Consider the following 11,042-nt stretch of genomic DNA (forward strand, 5'->3'; position numbering starts at 1 on the left):
GATACATGGTTGCAACTGAGCGTTGGCCTACAGCTTTGGTAGGCCGTACATTTTGTAAAAGATAACTCTTGTATATTTGTTTCGTGATATCCTCGTGATATTATTCAAATATTTATTAAATATTTTTAATGTTTGTACTAACTTTTTCCATTTAATATTTTTAAAAAGAAATCACCAAAATACTGTAGTATTATTAAACAAAAACTTGGAAGGCCGAATCAATTGCATCCGAAATAGCAAGCAGCCTTGCTCCAATAAATACATAAAGTACCCGTCCTGCGAACGAGCCCGTTTTTCATATCGTTTCCTTTCCTGTTGTGCAGCCCATTGCTTTTTTTTCTAATTTGTTACCACCTTGAGCCCGTCGCAAGAAAAAGTGCAGCCAAGACGAATAGGACGAAAGGAAAATGGAACAAAATGAACAGATATTTTTTTTTGGAACACAACGCCGATCCTGTCGAGAAAACAGAGCAAGTGCCAATAGGGAATAAGAACACAGGGAAAACATAGACAGAGAAAAAAAAGCAGCCGCAAGCCTGTCCCAAATAACAACGCCACGCTTCGCGTTTGTAAGAAAAAAAAGAACAAGAGAAGGAAAACAAAGCAACATCAACACACATCATCGTCCCACAACGGCGGAGGCTCAGCTTGGCGTGCCGTACTCCTCCAGACCGGCCCGGTCCTGGAACGAGTACAGCCGCACTTCGCCGTCCTCGCTACCGCTCGCCAGCCGCGAGTCGCTGAGGCCGACACACGTCACCGGGCCCCTATGCCCCGTCCATGTGCGCTCGCACTTGCCCGACCGCGGCTCCCACACCTTGACCATCGTGTCGTTGGCGCCCGACACGACGCGCAGGGTGTCGCCCACCAGCGCCCAGACGCCCTCGAGGTGGCCAAAGAAGGTGCGCACGCACTTGCCCGTCGCCGTATCCCAGCACTTGATGGTGCTGTCGAGCGCGGAGCTCAGGATGTAGCGGTTGGGCAGCGGGCGGTTGGGGTTGCTCAAGAAGCCGGGGCCGTAGGCGGCACGCGTCGCGTACTCGTCGTCGCCGAGCACCTCGCCGCTGCCCACCGGGGACCCGCCGCGGCCGCTGTTGACCGACGACGTGTCGGCCTTGTCCTTGTGGCCGCTGGCCACGGGGTCTTCGTCGGGCTCAAAGTCCGCCGGCAGGGTCAGCACCTGCTGGACGTGGCCGACGTGGCCCTCAAATGTGCGGATGCACCGCTTGGACTCGAGGTCCCACAGCTTGACCGTGCAGTCGTCGGATGCTGAGAAGAGCGTGCGCGACGCCGTGCCGTCGATGCGCACCTGGTTGACCCAGTCGGAGTGGCCCTTGAGGGTGAAAGACTCCTTCGTCTTCAAGTTGAACACCTTGATCGTTTTGTCGGTCGAGCCCGACGCGAGCCACGCGCCGTCCAAGTGGACGCTGATGACGCCGCCCTGGTGGCACACGAGGGTGTTGAGTAGCTCGCCCGTGTGCCAGTTCCAGATCTTCATGGTGCCGTCGAGCGAGCCGCTGACCAAAATCTTGTCGTCAAACTGCAGCGAGCGGATGCCCTGCATGTGGCCGCGCAGGACACGCGTCTGCTCGCCCGTCTCGAGATTCCAGATGCGGATGGTCGCGTCGTAGGAGCCCGTGGCCATCATGACGTCGTCGATTTGCAAACAGGTCACGCCGTTGGTGTGCCCGCGGAACACCTTGACGGCGCACCGGCCGTTGCGCCAGTTGTAGCCGACGCGGAAGCGATCGCGGTAGACGTCCTTCCAGGCGCGCGGCTTGCGGTCCTGCTCGAGGGCGCGAGCCAGCTCGAGGTCGCGCTCGGTGGCCCCGACGCTGGAGTTGGAGCTGGAGCTGGAGCCGGCGGCGCCGGCATTGGATCCACCGCCGCTGCCACCAGCACTCTCGCTCGTGCTTGAGCTGGCAACCGTATCCGTGCAAGGGCGCTTGGCGAGCACGAGGTCGTCGGTGAAGAAATCGCTGGCGTCGCGCTTTAGTGGGCTGGGTGCTTCGCGAAGGGAGCTGGGGGCCGGGAGGGTCGGTGCGTGGGTGGGGATGCGAGGCTTGTCGGCGTCTGTCTGCTGGCCGTTGGTCAGCTGCTGGTTGCGAGTCCAGCCACGCAGGCGCTTGCGCTCGAGCAAGGGCAGACCGAAGCCACACTTTGTGCACTTGCGGTCAACTGTTGTTGTCAGTAGTGAGAACGACAAAAAAAGAAAAAAAAAGCGAAAACAAAAATACGTGGTAGACATACTGTGCTGCTCGCACATGTGATGCCAGACGTGGTCGTCATCGGCCAGCGCGCGCCATTCCTTGCTCACCACAGCAGCCTTGCAAAGGGAGACCGGATCCAGATAGCAGAGAACCTTGAAAGCCAGTGGAGCAGGTTAGCGGGGAACAGACGACGTTTGCATACAAACGGGGATGTAGGCGAGGGGGTGGGGTTACTTATCTTCTGGGGGCAGAGCGGTGATAAAGTCGATCTTGAGTTGGTCGGCCACTTCGCGGGAGACCTTGGACAGCTGTGGGAAGCAGCACTGGGTCATGATGCCCTGTAGCATCAGGTCCCGCTGTTTGGCAGGCGCGGCGGAGAACAAGGACCAGACGTGGGTGATGGCCTGCTGGTCGTCGGGCTTGAGGTTCTCGAGTTCTTGCTGGATCTTGACCATCTTGGACTCGTCGGCGGCGCGGCGGCACTTGGAGTCGGGGCGGTGGCGGTAGCAGTAGCGGCTGTTGGGGTCTTTGTTCTGGCCTTCCATGTCCTTGATGGTGCCGCGCTTGGTCATGGGCGAGTAGAGGCCTGGGATGTGGTCCTTGAGAAACGGGGCGACCGTCTTGCTCATGAGTTGGGAGGACATCTTGGGGCGACGGGACCCGTCTTCTTCCTCGGGCCGGCGGTGGTCACAGTCCTTTTCGGTGTCGGCGGCCTGCTGGTCGTGATCGTGGTCGTGGACGTGTGTGTGGTGTGGCTCTTGTATTGTCAGAGCGCTGCCGCGCCGTTCATGGTTTGATTCAATGGCGGTGAGGGACGCGGGGTCCGTTGCTGTCGATGTGTTGGTGGCTCCGACTCCTAATACGGAGGCTGCACCTGTTGCGTCTGGTGTTGCTCTTGATATTGATGCTGATGTTGGAGCAGCCGTCGACGTCATTGGCTTGATCGAGAGTGTCGTCGGATCAGAAGGATCAAAGGCGCGGAGGTGTGTCGTCGAGGAAGAGGAGGATTGTGAGGACGAGATATGGGCAGGTGAAGAGGCGGAGTGGATGTTGAGAGAGACTTGGGTCGAGGCCTGGGCCAGGCGGCTGTCGTCCTCGCTTACTGGTGCGTGCTGGCGACCGCCGCTTCCAGGCTGTGTAACGAGCCCAGGACGCAAGCTGGCGTGATCCATGGCGGGCGAATATTATAAAAGGCACACGGCAGTGGAACAATAGAGCAATAGAGCAATAGCAATCTTGAGCCAGATATTCGGCGGCTTACGGGAGAGCCGGGGGGGGGGGTCTGGGGTGTAAGGGGGAAAGTGGTGGATATGGCGACAGCGAAGCGACGGGAGACGACAGAAGAGAAATTCCCGTTCAGAAGATGAGCAGCGGACGCCGGGCGCTCGACCGAGGCGGTCAGCAACGAAAAGGACGACAGAGCCACTTGCAGGAGGGGGTGTAGAAGGAATCGTCAGAGTGCGTGAGAAAAAGGTACTTTGTCAGACAGCGTTTGCTGGCGTCCGACCAGAGTATCAAGCGTGTCTTGGACGATGAGGTGCCGAGACCAGAAGGGGGAGTCAACACAGGGGAACCGCAGGCCGTCGACGACGCAAGAAACAGGGAGGAGAGCGTCTTTGTTGGCGGGCACGGGCGTGCGCTGGCGGGCACGATGCGAGATGAGATGATGAAATGGCGTCTTCTCTGGGCTGGGGCAAGGGAGAGAAAGAGAGACGGGGGTGTGTCGAAGGCTCAAGTGATGGCCGCCAGGCTTCCTCGTTTTGAGTATTTCGTCGTCCTGTTTTTTATTTTTTATTTCTCGGTTTCTTCTTTTCTTTTCTTCAGTGGTATTTCCCTCGATGTGCGCCTCCTCTCACTCCCTGTATCTGTTTGTAGATGGTGCCTTGGGGACAGCCAAAACGAAGAATATCCTCCTTACAACAGAAACACTATGCGCGACCAGGGCCGGTGGGCCATATAAACGAGAGATGTCGTCAGAATCTGTCGCGAAAGTAGGGCGGGCTGTGGCCACCCGGAGGCGTTATGCGGGAGAGACGGCGTCCGATGGCGTGCTGGGGCAGGCAAGACACGACAGACGCCCAGAGAAGCGGCGGTCGAACCAGGGGGGGTGTGCGAAAGCGGTAAGACCTGGCTGCCTCTGTGTTTTGTGTTGTTTGTCGTCGCACGCCGCAATTTGCAATATTTGCAGGTCTATGATAAAGAAAAGGTCGTTCTGGGATGTTTTGCCCCTTGCGCGCGAAAAGCTGTTTTCGACCAGATACGGAAGGCACGGGTCGCAAAGAAGAGGCGTGCGATCAGGTGCGGAAGGTGCGTTTTTGCCGTGTTTGCAGGAAGGCTGCATAAATAAGGCAAGAGGCAGAGGCGGAAGGAACCAGCTCGAGATGCTCCGCGGAGTAGATATGCGAGAACCTTCAAAACAGATTGCCAACTCTTGGTCAGTCGACCATAGTCTTCATAACCCATGACCAACAAACAAGCTGGTCCTTTCGACATTTTTTGGCTGGCAAACTAACTACAAAAACTAAAGCACGGCTCTCGGGGCACCAGTAGAGCAAAGAAGCCGGCCCGATGCCCACCCGAGAGCCCTGTATCTCTTGGCTTGCGAGAGACAAGAGATAGTCAACGATAAAACCCCGACACAAACGTTTGAACGGCGACTACCCAAGCACGCAAGAAGCGCCAGACCAGGGTGGCTTGATGAGTGGAACTGGCCAGGCCACAGGAGAGTCGTACTGTTCTGGGGTGGTGTCGCAGCAGGATACGACAGGGCAGCAGAGGGCTGAGAAGGCGCTGAACAAAACGGAATACAGGGGACTTGTTTCGTCCACCGAAACATGGACGAACTAGAAGAGTCAGTCGAGCGCCACCGCCTTTTTGGTATTGGTGCTTTGTGGTAGAAATGGCGTTATTCGAGGACGGATCGAAGGCTTAGGTAATGTACACCATGTTAGTGCACCCACCGTATTTCAGTGTGTTACCTAACAGAGAGTACATGCCATATGTGGCGCGGGGTCATTGCATCAGAGCACGTGCCGTCACGTTTCTTGCGACTGCCAAAGAAAACCCCCCTGCAGGCACCTCCGACGCTGTTTTGGCTGGCGCCATTCTCTCGTCAGGAGTCGGCCATTGAGGTGCGCAAAAGGAATGGCGAATCCGCCATTATGACCTGTCGGTGAAGCTGACCTCACTGTGTAAATCACTGGGGAATAGCGATAACAAGGGAAGACACAGTGGAAGCGTCCATCTGGTGCTCCACAAATACGAACACAAGGCCAAATAGCCTCGAATCCAGAAATGAAAGCATTGGACGCGATATCAGGATTGGGCAATTTTGTCGGCCGACTTCCGCGAGCCGCGAACGATTCCGTTTGATATTGCCTGGTCTTCTCACCTCCTGACCTGTGTTACTTATCCTTGTCTCACTCTCACCCCTGTCTGCTTTGAACGGTTCCGAGTTGGACTGTTGTTGTCGGTCGACATATGTCATGTCGCCAATTTCCGGACAATGCGCTATTGTTGTCTGGGGGGAGAATCCTCACCCGTTCTGGTCTTCGTCCACAGCAAATATTGTGCCGTACTATGATCACGTTCATTGCAAAACAGCTGCACTGCGAAGGGTGGACACGTCTGCCGGATAGTTTTGTATACGTCGTCGGGTACGGAGTACTTTTCGGATAGGTTTCATTTAACGAGCTGTCTTGAATAGCCTTGTAGTCTTGTCGACACGATGCGGTTCAAAAAGTATGACATCCTTGTTTATGTACAGGTTGTTTGGTCTTTTGGTCTAGACCTTGTCTGGATCTTGGACAGAATGGCGGGTGTGCGTTGCAACTGTCCAAAACGGGACTCGCCTTGCATAGCATCGTGCCTGACTCGAACTGGGTGCATTGTTGGATCGCTTCGTATCGTGCGTGTCGTGCGAGTCGTGCGTCTCGTTTTCATCAAGGGTATCGGTATTAATAAGACAGCGGCGCGGTAGGTCCAGGGCTACGACGTTGGGGGCCATCACAGTCCTTGTAACTGCAGTACGGATACGGACGACGTAGACGCCGTCTGTCAATTCAAAAATCCATCCTGTTGTACGTCGTGCCTGACGATCGTGGTGGGACGTGGGTAAAAAAGCGCCGATAAGGAGTTCGCGTGGGGGTTAAGTGTGGGAGAGGTTTACAGCATGTCCACAGGCCGAGAAGAATACGCAGGGCAGAATGCAGGGATCGTGAACGGCGCGTGGGATGCCCAATAGAATATGCAAACATCCCACATTCGCGGGGCTCTGTGGATAAGAGAACAAGCATGCGGTTTGTTTGACAATGCGAATACCGACCGTCTGGTTGTTGGACCGAGTGCAAGGCCGGAATGTCGTTGATGTAGAAAACCAAAATTGTGCACGCCATAGGTTCATGTCCGCGTGGTGGCGGATCGTGTGGTATATGTGCCCAGCCTTGCATGAATGCAAAGGTACAAGAGAAAAGCAAAAGCGATTATCAGTTGGTGTGTCTGTCGTACTCGTTTGTGCACTATATCATCATCATACTCGTTATTCTCATTGCTTACTCGTTATATTTTCATTACATGTGCCTTGCACCGTACAGGTTATACGCTTCACACTCTTCTGCACGTCACGCCGGCCCGCCGACCTCGAGCACGTCCACGACATGCCCACCGAACAAACTACCTCGTAATGTAAAAGCCGCCGTTCCCGTACAGGTGGTCCCGCATCTCACCCGCTTCGGTGCGCACCCCGGCCCAGTGCAGCGGGATGCGGTCGACGTGTTTTTGGACTTTGCCGCGGGTGTCGGCGTACTTATCCGAGAGGCTGCGGCTCTTCCGGTCGGACGCCATGCGGTCGAGGGTGGCCGCGGCGCCCCAGGCGGCGCGGCTCAGGCTGCTGACGACGAGGGCCGCGTCGGCGGCGGGGTCCGGGTCGGCGGTGGGGTCGCCGGCCAACGACGACGCCCGTAAAAACCCCAGCAACAGCACCTTCAGTTTCGCCTTGGCATCGACGAGCGACGCGCCGGCCAGGTCGTAGAGCAGGTGGACGACGACGTCGTTCCTGGCCACGACGGACAGGGACGTCGTCGTCGTGGAGGCAGGAGCAGAGGCAGAGGCGGCACCCTGGCGCCAGGGCGAGGGCGCCACCGTGACGACGGCCTCGATCCAGTCGGACGGCAGGCGGCCGTCGTCGGCCGTCGCCTTACCGCCATTGCTGCTGCGGACGACGGACGCCCAGCCAAAGTAGACGCCGCGCAGGCGCAGGCGCACGTCGTCGGGCACGTCGGCCAGGTTGGCCGTGGGCACGCCGCGCTCGGCGGCGCTGCGCCCGGTGCCGCGGACGACGCGGCCCTGGAACACGAGCGGGAACGGCGGCTGGGGCCCACTGTCGGGGCCAATCACTTGGGGTGGTGCGTCGTCGTCGTCCCCGTCCCCGTCCTTGTCGAACGTGTACGCTTGGTAGGCCGCCTCGCGGCGCTGGCCATACGCCTGGCCGGCCTCGTCGACTTTGGTGGCCAGCACAGAATTGTCGTAGGCCGTCTGGGCGGCCAGCGTGCTGACGGTGCCGGGCTGGTACTTGCTGACCTTGTCCTGGACGGTGGAGACGATGGGCGCGGCGACGTTGGAGACGTAGTTGGTGCTGATCATGGAGGCAATCTTGACGCCGGCCTCCATGGGCAGCGTGGTCAGGCTGGCGCCCCGGAAGATGCTCGCGTCCGTGGACGTGCTGGCGACGCGGAAGACGGGGCTGCCGCAGAGGACTTTGCGTTTTCCGGGGTCAGAAGGGGGGGCGGTGGAGGAAGAAGCGTCGGCGCTGCGGCCGCCCGAGCACACAACCAGCCGAAAGTAGCCGTCTGCACACGCGGCCGGGATGCGCACGACCAGCGTCTCCCGCGGCTGGCGCTTGGCCAGGGCCTTTTCCATGTGCTTGCCGCTCGTCTTCTTCATGATCTTGGCAATGTCGCGCTGGTAGCCGCGCTCGTCGGCGGTTGGCAGAGCCGAAGCCAAGGCGGCGCGCTCGGGCGTCACGTCGAGCCAGCTGCCGCTGGCACCGACCAAGGTCTTGAGGCGCAGGCCCGTGTCGCCCGAGTAGCCGCGGCGCTGCAGCCAGACGGTGCGCTGGGCGGGGACAATGGGGTGGTCGGGGGTCGAGAAGACGGTGACAACGACGTTGGTGGTGGGTCCGCGGTACATGACGAGGCCGGCCGAGTGGCGCACGACGGTGTAGTGTTTGGTGGACTCGTAGGGCTTGGCGAGCAAGCCACCGGCAAAGAAACGGGTCTCGTCAAAGGCTGTCTTCCAGATGGAGGGTCCTTCTTTCTGGGCCGTCGGTGATGCAGCGGGAGAATGACCTTCAGTAGGCGATAGGGTCGTCATCGTCGTGCTCATGGTGCTGGCCGGCGTCAATGGACCAGGACTGGCCGTGATCCCAGGCGCAAACTGGCCAGCACCTGGCCGCCGGGGCAGAGGAGGGTTGGCCAGAAAGGAGGCGCTCGTGGCCGTGCTTGCCGTTGTCGTCGATGCGGTGCCTTGCCGCGGAGGCGCCACTCGGATGTCGTAGCTGTTCGGGCCCGCCGCGGCATCGTTCAACTGAAGCTGGTTGAGCCGCGGCGTCAGAGCTGCGACATTGGCCGGGCTGGCAGATCTGACCACGCTCTGGCCCTGCCCTGGAAACACTTCATATGCAGGAGGAGGTCCAGTCGGAGGAGGTAGAGGGCCAGCTGATGTCGGCGTCGGAGGAAGCTGTCGTTCGTCGTGGTGTTGTGGGGGGAGATTCGGCAAGGGCTTGCGCTGCAGCGGCTTACGCTGGATCGCCTGCGGCGGCTGCTTTGGGGGATCCATTGCGGTTATGTCGTCGAGTATCCAAAAGGACGACAGATTCTATCGAGTGACTGGTGTCGCTGTTGCTGGCTCGCAACGTCCTCGGTTAGCAGTCATTTAGCGGTCGGCGGTCAGCTTCAGCGCAGAGAGCTCCAGTGGACCACATCCGCACGGAATGTGGCCATTGCACGGCCTGCATTGACTGTGGACAAGTATGTCGTAGAGTGTAAAAGGTGCAGAAAAGAAACGATAGAAACGAAATGAGGATGCCGCAATTGATCTCGGCTTTGTTGAGCGTTGAGGTTTGTGGTTTGTCATAGCCGCTTAAGCCTTTTGCAGATCGCTAAGTGTCAAAACTCCCTACCCGAAACAGCCGCTTTTGGTTGGGGTAATAAGGCGGAAATTTAGTGGTCCCACAGCAGCTTTGGCGATGACGTCTGGTCTAGTCGGGAACTCAGAGTAGATATGGCCACGTGACTAGAAACAGGTCGCGACTGCTCCGAGTCTGTATGGCTTCCCTTGGTAGTCGAAGCAAAGTGAGCTTTGAATGCCCGACTTGACCCAAAAGCCGCAGCCGGTGTCGACATCGTCTTTCGTATCATCGTCCCTCTCCACAGGGACGATGGGCGGCGGCCACCAGAACCGCCGCTGACCATAGGCAGCTCCTCCTTCATACACGCTGCCGGTCCGGACGGCGCGGCTGTACAAAGGATCGAACGTGTTGGTCGGCAGCTCGACCGTGAGCTGGAGGAGACGGCTGTTGCGTCGGGTGACCATTTCCCCCAACGGCATGAGCAGCGCAGTCTCCACGTCGTCAAGGTGTTGGTCCGGCGCCTGGGACCGCTGGTACAAGCTGTCGCCGAATGCGAGGACCAACGACACGAGGCGCGGAAACGCGTCGACGTGCGCGAGGTTCTCCAATAGCCCCACCACGCGGGCACGGGCGGCCGTCTGTTCGTCGCTGTGGACGGGCCGTGCGAACAGGCACCAGTCCCAGGCGATCTCCAGGCGGAGGATGCGGTCAAGGTGCGCGGTGGGCACGACAGCGGCGACGCGGTGGATGGATGGAGACAAAGGCAAACGGTCGGTCGACGCGAGCAGGGCGTCGATGAGCTTTGCGCGGCTGAGGACGATGGAGTTGGAGCCGTACAGCACCTGAATGCCCTCGGCATAGCTGTCATGACCGTGGGCTTCTGTCAGCAAGTGTCTGGTGAGGTCTGTAGGATTCATAAAATCTGTGTGAAAACTCACGCCTGACGACATGTCCTCAGCCATCCAGAGGCGCCAATGAGACACTTGTCGGGCGCCTGGCCCGCGTACAGGAAACACATCGTGTTCTTCCCCCGAAGGCAGCCGTCCTCCCCAAGCGGCTGCGGCGGTGCATTGTGTTCCTTTGGCAAGTTGCGATGGCACACACAGCTCCACCACTGCCACGGCGACGCACCGCCGCCGTCGGGTGAAATGACACGGGCCTCGGCTGCTGCTTTCATCACGTCCGTCGGCCACATGCCGTATCGTTCCAGGTCCGCACCGAGACCGCCGTGTGGCATGCCGTTGGGCGAGACCGAACTTGGGTTCGGCGACCGCTCCGATATGGGCAGCAATGGCAGACTCTCGCGGATGTCCATGTGCAACGTGCGTCCGCCAAACGCTTCCACGAGAATCTGGTGCCGGATCTCGGGCGGCAACCGTGTGAAGAAGGGACTGGCCGTGGCTTTTTCTGGTTCAGCCGCCCCGTCGGTCAACGACACGCGCGACGCAGACGACCCAGGAAGGTATGGGAGAGCAGGATCCGAGTCATTGTTATGTGACAGAGTACTGCGACCGTTGGGATCGTGACGTTGTAGCCGCCGCATCAGTTCCCGCGCCCATTGTCTAGCTCCATGGGCCATTGTATTGTGTTCGTGTACTCTTCTCCGTTTCTTACTTTGTTTTCGCTATTAATTGTCCCGTGGAAGTGGCTGTGACTTTGTCGTGGCCAGTTTGGATGCCAAGCATGTAGCACACACGCTGTATGGA

At 58.6% G+C, this 11,042-nt stretch overlaps 4 protein-coding genes across 4 annotated transcripts; all 4 read right to left on the reverse strand.

Annotated features, from left to right (window-relative positions):
- Positions 1-643: 643 nt before the first annotated feature.
- SPSK_07024 (F-box and WD-40 domain protein MET30) lies at positions 644-3,382 on the reverse strand (the record flags this gene model as incomplete). The annotated part of the gene is made up of 4 exons (XM_016733694.1): positions 644-2,178; positions 2,251-2,362; positions 2,413-2,451; positions 2,498-3,382. The coding sequence occupies 4 exons, from the start codon at positions 3,380-3,382 to the stop codon at positions 644-646; spliced, it is 2,571 nt and encodes an 856-aa protein (XP_016590810.1).
- A 2,612-nt stretch (positions 3,383-5,994) lies between these two features.
- Positions 5,995-6,216, reverse strand: SPSK_08221 (uncharacterized protein; the record flags this gene model as incomplete). Its single annotated transcript, XM_016734857.1, has 1 exon — positions 5,995-6,216. The coding sequence occupies one exon, from the start codon at positions 6,214-6,216 to the stop codon at positions 5,995-5,997; it is 222 nt and encodes a 73-aa protein (XP_016590811.1).
- A 665-nt stretch (positions 6,217-6,881) lies between these two features.
- On the reverse strand, positions 6,882-9,044 carry SPSK_07158 (and nb-arc domain containing protein; the record flags this gene model as incomplete). The annotated part of the gene is made up of 1 exon (XM_016733825.1): positions 6,882-9,044. One exon carries the CDS (start codon positions 9,042-9,044, stop codon positions 6,882-6,884), a length of 2,163 nt encoding a protein of 720 aa, XP_016590812.1.
- A 456-nt stretch (positions 9,045-9,500) lies between these two features.
- Positions 9,501-10,915, reverse strand: SPSK_07517 (uncharacterized protein; the record flags this gene model as incomplete). Its single annotated transcript, XM_016734178.1, has 2 exons — positions 9,501-10,230; positions 10,275-10,915. The coding sequence occupies 2 exons, from the start codon at positions 10,913-10,915 to the stop codon at positions 9,501-9,503; spliced, it is 1,371 nt and encodes a 456-aa protein (XP_016590813.1).
- Positions 10,916-11,042: the final 127 nt, after the last annotated feature.

Source organism: Sporothrix schenckii (assembly GCF_000961545.1).
Source record: "Sporothrix schenckii 1099-18 chromosome Unknown Cont41, whole genome shotgun sequence".
In the NCBI taxonomy this organism is placed as follows: Eukaryota; Fungi; Ascomycota; class Sordariomycetes; order Ophiostomatales; family Ophiostomataceae; genus Sporothrix; species Sporothrix schenckii.